The sequence below is a fragment of the Sander vitreus genome, chromosome 8 (assembly GCF_031162955.1).
Source record: "Sander vitreus isolate 19-12246 chromosome 8, sanVit1, whole genome shotgun sequence".
Classification (NCBI taxonomy): domain Eukaryota; kingdom Metazoa; phylum Chordata; class Actinopteri; order Perciformes; family Percidae; genus Sander; species Sander vitreus.
This window is the reverse complement of record NC_135862.1, coordinates 32,388,161-32,397,908: the sequence shown is the minus strand read 5'-3', so window position 1 is coordinate 32,397,908 and position 9,748 is coordinate 32,388,161. Positions and strand designations below refer to the sequence as shown.

Genomic DNA, 9,748 nt, shown 5'->3' with positions numbered 1-9,748 from the left:
GGTGCTGTTTATTATTGTATAGTTTACCAGCTGCAGTATGTGTTAAAAACACGTTATAAAATACGTAAATGAATTGAATTCAGTAATCCAGTTTATAATGAAATTAAAAAATATGCATCCCCGTTATGTTATACAGCGGCCTTCAACAAAATAGGTAGTGTTTTATTTTCAGTTTGGTTTGAATGCTGTCTCACAAGTCGAAACACTTTCATTTAAACTCCGACAGTTTATGTTGCAGGGCGATGTCATCACTTTGTTCCTGTCTGGCTGTTGGGCAGCTTTGTGCTTTAATGAACAGTGTTGACTTTTAGGAAATCAGTGACTTTTTCTCTGTTGGGAATTCACACTCTTGGTCAACAAAGGCAAACAGTACATGTACATGATGTGTGTTGTGCTGTAGCATGTATGTGCACTGTTGCTCTACTTTCATTTCACTCTGTGTAAAATGAAATCATCATTGAAAACACTTTCAGGTACACTTTACTTGAAGGTACATAAGAGTGAGATGACACTGTCATGAACGTGTCATAAACATTATAAACAAGTCATAATACATTTATGACACAGCGCTTCTTTAGTAAGTGTCATTTGGTTTTTGTCATGACAAGTTAGGGTTACAGGGTACAAGAGGCCGAAATGGGTTTCCTCAGGAGGGTGGCTGTAAGGTGGCTCCCTTAGAGATAGAGTGAGAAGTCATCCATGAGGAGCTCGGAGTAGAGCTGCTGCTCCTTCGCGTCGAAAGGAGCCGGTTGAGGTGGTTCGGGCTTCTGGTAAGGATGCCCCCTGGGCGCCTCCCTAGGGAGGTGTTCCAGGCATGTCCAGCTGGGAGGAGGCCTCGGGGGAGACCCAGGACTAGGTGGAGGGATTATATCTCCAACCTGGCCTGGGAACGCCTCGGGATCCCCCAGTCGGAGCTGGTTAATGTGGCCCGGGAAAGGGAAGTTTGGGGTCCCCTGCTGGAGCTGCTCCCCCCGCGACCCGATACCGGATAAGCGGACGAAGATGGATGGATGGATGGATGTTAGGGTTAGGTTTAGGGTTCATGTGTCATGACTGTGTCATAACAGTGTCATGTGTTCATGACAGTGTCATGTCACTCTTCAAGTAACACAGCTTCAAGTAAAGTGTTACCACACTTTCTAATGTAGGAATGCTGTCAGACTAGAGCAGGTTAGTGTATTTCTTAAATTAAGTTATATATTTTTTTTTACTTAAAAGATATTTTTCTTTAAAAAAATTTTTTAAATAAATAAAAACTCCCTCAAAAAACAGCATTCCGTCTTGAGGTTCTCATTTGTTTATCTTTGCACGATATAAATCTTGGATTTTACATTTTGGCTCATAAACGTTTTCATTTCACTAAGCGTGATTCTTCTTTTACATCTACATTCATTTGATATGCATTACTTCATTTGGACATTATTTGTCCAGGTCTAATTTCAGCCAGTTACATAACCGATGTGTACATAACAACCAAGTGATATTTTTGGTGGCCTTTCCTTGGGAAATGATTGATTGGGGGGCAAAAGTCTGTGCAGCAACGTACTTATACTTTTTTTTTGTATCATTTTTTGTGGTCAGAAACATTGGTAACTCTCATATTCATAACTGACAACAGAAATGTTGAAAGCAAACTTCAGTAAAGCCATTTCTGATATTCTGTTTTATTGGCTCCGGATGAAAATATGAACCTGAGAGGAGAGGAAAAGACACATGACCCACATTCACTCCCAGCTCCTCTTATTGCTTCAGTTTCCTTCCTTCAACGATTTGTGTTGGAGCCATTATACAACTTTGTTTCGTTTTGTTTATATACAACGTTGGTTATGCTAATTAATCTGCAGTTTTTTGTTTGAGCACTCGGTGGAGCATTGCCTTTGAGAAGGCATATAAGTAACTAACAGCCAGGGATACACAGGTGTGTGGCTAGGGGGAAAAGCAGACAGCTTTTCACTGTGTCAGGTTTGCGTGTCATTGTTAGGTTAGTGTGCAAAAGAAAGTAAATGGGTCACAGCACCGAAATGCAGACAGATTGTGGACATTGATTATTGACACGCAGAACACGTGTCCAAGCAAGTTCTTCCCTGGTTCCACCTCATTGACCTAATGTAGGAGTTGATAAAAGACTACAATTTTCTATAAATGATGTGATCTGTTGACATATAGATGATCGTGGAAGCAACGGCTGAAGAAGAGTTTTGTATAGATAATGGACAAATTAGACAGACAATCCACACCATAGTTACCATTTATTTTTCCACATCAGAAATAACATAACATGAAATATATAAATAATAAAACAGTAAGCTAACAAGGAAGTCATTCAACACATTTCAATAAATAAATACCTTTTCATTGCTGTGACTATTGGTGTCCGGCACCTGACATAACTTGATCCAGTTTATGATTTGGGATTTTGGTTTATTTTGTTAAGTTTGTAAACTCCCGTTATGAAGCTGTACTGTATCAACACATGTATGAATATACATTCACAATTACATACGGGTTACACATTGCCACATCTGAGCCAAGGTTTAAAATTGAACTGTCGGAGGAGGTCAGCAGGACCCCACTGCACCAAGCGCGCTGCTGGTGATTAGGTAGAACGTTGCCAAACTTATCCTTCATCTGCTGTTCAAACAGAAGATCTGTACACACTGCTGTGATGTAACACGGTTTAAGAGTACATTACCGAGCATAATAGTACCATAAAAACACATTCTGAAAAAGTTGATTCAAGGATTTTTATAAAATGCTATCTCTTTTTTTCAGAAGTTGTAAAACGTTTAATGCTTTCATGTGTAAGAAACCACCCTCGGGTGTCAGTTTGACTCTACCAGCCCTTTGTAAGTCCTTGTGTGGCTCTCACTGAAACGGTTGTCGACTGCCACTTAGGGCTGGGCAATATATCGATTGTATATCAATATCTGAGGCTAGATATAATCTTACATTTTGGATATCGTGTGTGGCCGGGTTGGCTCAGTTGGTAGAGCAGGCGCACATATACATATACAGGTTCATGCCTCGACGCAGAGGTCCAGGATTCGAGTCCGATCTGTGACGATTTCCTGCATGTCTTCCCCTCTCTCTCTCTCTCTCTCTCTCTCCCCTTTCTCACCTAGCTGTCCTGTCCATTAAAGGTCCAATGTGTGGGAATTTCTCCCACCTAGCGTTGAGATCATATATCGCAACTCTCTCGCGCCACGCAGTTCAAAAGTACGTATTACAGCTATGGTAGCCTTCACGCTTTTTTCTGAAATTTGGATTTTGAATACGTGTGGTCCTCCATGTTTCCTTCTTCAAACTTGCCGGGGCCGGGAAGCGATGATACCCATTAGCAGCACCTGTGAGTTTATCAAAAAACGCAGAAGGTGGAGCAGTATGTCCTGTATGTCCCTTACCAGCTAACGTATTTCAAGATGGAGCATGAATATGGAGCGTCTACCCCAGTTCATGCAAATGCAAATGTAACATTTCAAGCCAATAGTAATAGTTGGAATTGATGGTGGTGGTAAATATTCATGAAAAAGGACAAGTTTGTGAACGGGCAACACAGATTTTGATAATGAACAACTAAACACGTTACACACTGGACCTTTAAAGGCGTAAATGCACAAAAAAATAATCTTTAAAAAATATATATATATATATCGTGATATGACACAAGTGTTTTCCTGGTTTTAAAGGCTGCATTACAGTAAAGGGATGTCATTTTCTGAACTTACCAGACTGTTCTAGCTGTTCTGTTTAATCACTTAGTCATTATATCCACATTACTGATGATAATTTATCTTAAACCAATGGTCAACCCTACACTATCGTCGCGATATCAACATTGAGGTATTTGGTCAAAAATATTGTGATTTTTGATTTCCTCCATATCGCCCAGCTCTACTGCCATTAATGCAATCAAACATGAAACGAGTTTTTAGAACAAACGGAAAGACTTGCCCCCCTCTCTTGACTTTTCGCTCATTTAACACAAGTTCGGTATCTTAGTCTTGTTCTGCTCGGTCTGCAATGTTGGTCTTGACAGGACTGACGGGCCCGTTGGACTGTAGGACCCGGAGGGGGTCATCGCAGGAGGTGATGGTCTCTTTGGACACAGCACCGGCCTGGTCCTGGTCACGCTGCCTGCCATCTGCATCCCAGTAGTGCTTGGCAGAATGGGAAGGATGTGACTGTGAGCTGAATGGATCCGAGGGGTTCACTCTCTCACTCCTCCTCTGTCTCTTCACCAAAGGACCCAGGAAGCTCTGGGCCAGGGCTGAGGAGTGTTCAGCTCCCTCCACTTTGAGCAGCCGGCCCCCACTTATAGAGTAAAACACGTCACGGTGGTTCGCCAAATTTAACCAAATGTGCTGGAAGAGACAATCTTCTGGGCCCGTTTGCCTCTGTTTGGTAGGAAAAAAAGCAGACAAATGCAACATTTTTAATACAGCTGTTTTCCCTACACTCATTTCTTGACTTCGTTTAAATTAAGTGCAACTAAAAAAATACTCACAGAGTTGTACTGCTTTCCCGTTGAGTCCACACAGAGGTAGCGTTTTCTTCTCAAATCAAATATTGACACATAGTTGCTCGTATCTCTTCTTACTGGCAAAATAACTGTAAGACAACATGTTTAAACATGCCATCATTAGTTAGAAATGAAAAAAATAATTATTATATTCCATATTAAGAATGTGTTCCAACATGAGCATTTCTGGCTGCCAGAGATCTTGCTTAATTCAATTCAATTCAATTGTATTCAGTGTCAAATCATAACTAAGTGCACCTTGCACAATAGGTGTATCTACAGCTTTATCAATACTAGTTAAACAGTTGTACATTTTTATTCCCAACTTGTATATATTTTAAATTATTTGTTCTTATATTCTATCCTATTATTATTTCATGTATATTGTATCCTATTATTTCATGTATATTCTGTATGTGTGCTGTGTGTCTGATATTTACTATCATCTATCTAACAAGAGTTATCTCAAGACACTTTCCAGATAGAGTAGGTCTAGACCACACTCTATAATTTACAAGGACCCAACAATTCCCCCAAGAACTAGCATTTAGTGCAAAGGCAGCGGGGGAAAAGCTTCCTTTTAGGCAGATACCTATTTGTATGCTGTAGATGACATGCAAAAACAATATGTGTTGGACACCTAGATTACAACATATATTTGTAGGTTTATCCAGAAATATGCCATGCATGATGTATTTCCAAACTTTTATCTTGTGTCTCATTGGTGATTTTAGACCCTGTTTAGGGGGGCTCAAGCCCCCCTAAATTTCATCTCAGCCCCCCTAAAAATTATAATAATACTTTTAACATTTTTGCAAGTCAACATGTCACTTTCTCATTAGGGGCTGAGCTCCCCTAAAGGTCTGATCCTAGAATTGCCCCTGTTGTGTCTAAATACATTTTTTTCACTTAGGGCATATATGTCAAGTATGATATTGCCTTCTGAGAAATGAAATTAAGCTAGACAAAGAAATCATTGCATTTAGTACTCTAAAGGCATTCATTTTCTAAAATGAGTCAAATAATCTGGAATGACACAAAGGATGTTTTTAAGAATATAGGTAGATTTACCCAGAAAGTGTCTATGAATGCCTTTTCTCATTGATCCACTCAGCTCCAAGTAGAAAGGTCCCGTACCAGCGGATGCATCCGCATGTGCTCCTGTGTGGAAACTGCTCTGCTGACGTCGTACAAGTTGCTCTGGGTCCCGGAGCTCCAGTGCACAATCCACCGGTACAGACACATGTACGGCAATCAGGATGAGTGAGAAGAAAGCCGGTTGCATGATCAATTGGGGATGCCGTGCTCTCTTTACTCTTAACAGCACAAGTGTTCAGGTTGGTGTGTGAGCAGCTATACTGCCAGAGGAGAAAGTCCAACAGGTCTAATAAAACAGAGGGTCAATGAACTGGGACTCATAGCCTAGTTGTTTTTTCTGTGGTTAAGGGTTGCCTGGGTGGAATTCCTGCAGCCTTTCACAGGTATAATACTGTTATATCTGTGTAAGAGAGTTTATTTCTCTAAATGGAAACGCCTCTGTTAGAGTTTTCTGCCACAGGTGGAAGCATCATTTATTCTTTGTTCACATCTGAAATAAAAATCCAACATCAAGATTCAACTTGTACCTCCAGAGGCAGAGGAGAGAGGATGAAGGGACAGCAGAAGATGTGAAAGGATGATGGAGATGCTGATTCAGCTTTAGGTAAGAATAACAAGCTCTTCAAACTACTCGTATGATCTTTGTTGAGTAAAGTTTAGATTTGGAAAATGCTCAACAGTATTATCTCCTCTGTTCAGAGTTTTGACCCACTTTAAAAAAATAAATAAATCAGCAAAACCTGTAAAGGCGCTGACACACCAACCCGATAACCGGCCGTCGGACAGTCTGGCGAGGTCGGTGACTCAAGTCTGTTCGGTGTGTTCCGCGCCGTCGTCAGTCGGAGGAGCCTTCGGCCTTCATTTGGGCTGATTTGACATGTTGAATCGGAAGGCGGGCAGTCGGACTCAATGACCAATCTGATTGGTGGAGCGCTAACCCGGAAATGAGACGTATTACGTCACGCACACGCGCAGAACATACGCTCAAGTCAGTGTTGCTTCGGTGTGTTCCGAGGACCAACTCGGGGAGGCAGTCAGTCCGACTGCCTTCTCTGCCGAAGGTCGGCCACCGGGTTGGTGTGTCAGAGCAACCCGGTCTCACGCCAGTTCGTTAAATAGTCACGTTATTTTGATTTATTGATTCGTGTACAGGTCACGATTTTCTCGTTTATTTCGTGTACAGGTCCCGATTTTCGAACGTTACCATTTCACGAACTGCCATGACACTGGGCTGCTCTGGGGGACGCAACAACAGGGAAATTAAACGCCACAATGGGGAAAATAAACGCCACACGCCGGCCTGTTCACGAATCAATAGATTCAATAACGTAACCATTTCACGAACTGCCACGAGACTGGGCTGGTCAGAGCCTTAAAACAACTTGTTCTGAACCCTGGTAATCAGGGGCGTCGGACTGGGGGGGAAAAGGGGACCCAGGGCCCTCATGTGAGGAGGGCCCAAAAAGATGCTAGAATGAAAAGCTGTGGATGCGGGGAGGGGCCCATAGAAAATGCCTTTCTACAGGGCCCAGAACTTTGTGCTACGCCCCTGCCGGTAATGACCAGTGAAAATCATTATACCTTCACAGCTCAGGTCTAAGTGACTGATGCTTAATGACGGGTGGATGATTCTGTTGTGTCACGGTATGTTCTCCAAGGAGAATGACTCATATCTTGCTTCTTAATTGACTACACACTTTCCCCGCCTCTCACTTCCTTTCACCAGAGTATATATCTGAAAGCTTTTTATCTCTTATTTTTGGCGGTTTCATATTTTTACCTCTTTACAGAAATGAGAAAATTCCCTGAGCTCCTGACCTCACGATTCCTTCAGTACATTTTGATAAACTTAAGGGATGCATTTAATAGTCCCACACTTTTCCAGAAAAGTTGACATCTTAGAGATGGAAAGTTTTTTTGCCCAGCACCAGCAGACACAATATGTAGAACAAATAATATATATATATATATATATATAACATTGTTATATAACGTTTATTGTATGTTTGTTGTCGACTGGAAGTTGGCTTGGCAATGGCTTTTATTTAAAATCTGCGCTGTGAGTAATATTTAGAGAAACTGCCAAAGGGGGCATGAAATGAGCAGAGGCATGACTGTGCATTTTGGCCTTCCTGGAAGAATATGACACCACAGAGAAAAGTTCAAGGTAGTACGGAAGAGGGCACTGACAATATGTCGCTCATTGATGAGGACAATAAACAGTGACAGCAATATAGAGGTTTGTTATTTCCAAATCATGTCTTGACACTTTCCTGGAAAGTAAGTGCACTAGTAATAGGTGGCGTTATTTATAGTTTGTTGTGTTGAGTTGGAAAAGCAGTTGTTTATTTTGAGATGAATTTCCTTGAAAGAACTTCTCTGTTTAAACCCAAGGTAATATTCATTTGTTATTCATTTATTATTGCAAACTTTATTCTTCATATATGTGGACTTGTGTTAGAGCCCGGGCCGATATTATCGGCCGATAATAGGCGTTTTCCAAACTATCGGTATCTGCATTTATAATGGCCGATAAATGAATATTTACAAAACAAAATAAAAACGGACGAAACACCCTTCAACCATGTTCTATATCCTTTATCGGTCGGGCTCTAACTTGTGTGCTTCCTTGTAGACATTTTGGTACATTCAGCTGACGTTTTTCCATTACGTGGTACCTGCTCAACTCGCCTCGACTCTACTCACCTTTTTTGGTTTTCCATTACGAAAGAACGAAGATATATATTTAAGATTTAGATTTAGATATAATATTTAGATTTAACATTTAACATTTAGATATAAATTTAACATTTAGATTTAAATATAACATTTAGATTTAACATTTAACATTTAGATATAATATGCCGATTTAGATTCCCTAAAGCTGAGCTCTTGGATCTATGTACTGAATTGGGTCCAGTAGGACAACGCGCCGGAACCGTGCCATCCCGGTCCAAATACAGGTCCTCGCCACTCTGGGGGCAACCGGCTGTTTCCAGAGGGAAATGTCAGACAGCTAAGTGTTTTTTTTAAATAAATATTGTATATAATCTTCAACTTTATCAGTAAGGCTTGTTTGGATATAATATATAGTTCTGTTAAATCTTATTATATACGTCTGGTATATCGAAACTGTCCCCGAGTGCCGTAATGCCTGCCGTTTTGGACGTATTATTAATACATGTAGTTATAGATCAGGGTTCCCTACACTGTACAAGAACAGGCTGAAATTGTAACAACTGCCAGTGTCATTCATATACTGATTAGCTTTCACGAGGTGCTTTGCATTGACTATTTATGGTTAAAAATGGGTGTGTACAGGGCGGGATAAGAGGCTGATTCAAGTACGCACACTTGTAGGTAATCTGTGATTTATAAAGGGAACTTTGCTTACAGGTGTGCGTACACACAGTTTTATAAATCTGACTTTTTTTTGGCGTACGCCATTTTGGGCTTTTGGGCGTATGTACACTTATAGTAAGGATCCTACGCACAGTTTCATAAATGAGACCCCTGGTACCTGCTAACAGGTACTTTTTTTAGTACCACCTCAGTCAGGTTCCAAGCGAGCTGAGCCGATACCAAAAGGTGACGTGAAAGTGACAGATGGGGGTGTCCTGAACAAACTGCCATTTTCTAAATAGTTAGAAGCCCGCGGTCGGGCCGAGCCGAGCCGAGTAGAGCTAGTACTAGCAGTGGAAAAACACCATTTGGTACATTCAGCTGACCTGCTGTGCACTGACTGAAAGACTATGCTTATTTAGCATTTCATTCTAAACAATCAGTTGGAAGTGTACCAATTAAACACTGTCTCTATTTGACCTATAATTAATTAGTGCCAAATTACATATGTCCAGGAAACTTAAGTAACTTAAGTATAGAAACCTTAAAATAAGGCTGCAATTTGTACTGATTTCTATTTCAGTTGATTTTCCTCTACATTTCCTTCCACATCCCTCGTAATGTTGCCCTTCCCCAGAAGAGGGCACCACATACTGACTCATGCTTATTCACTGAACATGACTTTGGCTTGAGGTTTAACATTTTCACTGGCACTCACAGTTTCTTCCCCAGTTCCTATAACAATCTGTGTTCAAGAGTCTAGAAGCATGACGAAGCAACTTTCAAGCA

At 40.9% G+C, this 9,748-nt stretch overlaps 1 protein-coding gene across 1 annotated transcript; it reads right to left on the bottom strand.

Annotated features, from left to right (window-relative positions):
* Positions 1 to 3,995: 3,995 nt before the first annotated feature.
* On the bottom strand, positions 3,996 to 5,804 carry LOC144521698 (fibroblast growth factor 23-like). Its single transcript, XM_078256250.1, has 3 exons — positions 5,591 to 5,804; positions 4,505 to 4,608; positions 3,996 to 4,394 (listed from the first exon to the last, which is right to left on the bottom strand). Exons 1-3 carry the CDS (start codon positions 5,802 to 5,804, stop codon positions 3,996 to 3,998), a joined length of 717 nt encoding a protein of 238 aa, XP_078112376.1.
* Between the last annotated feature and the right edge of the window lie 3,944 nt (positions 5,805 to 9,748).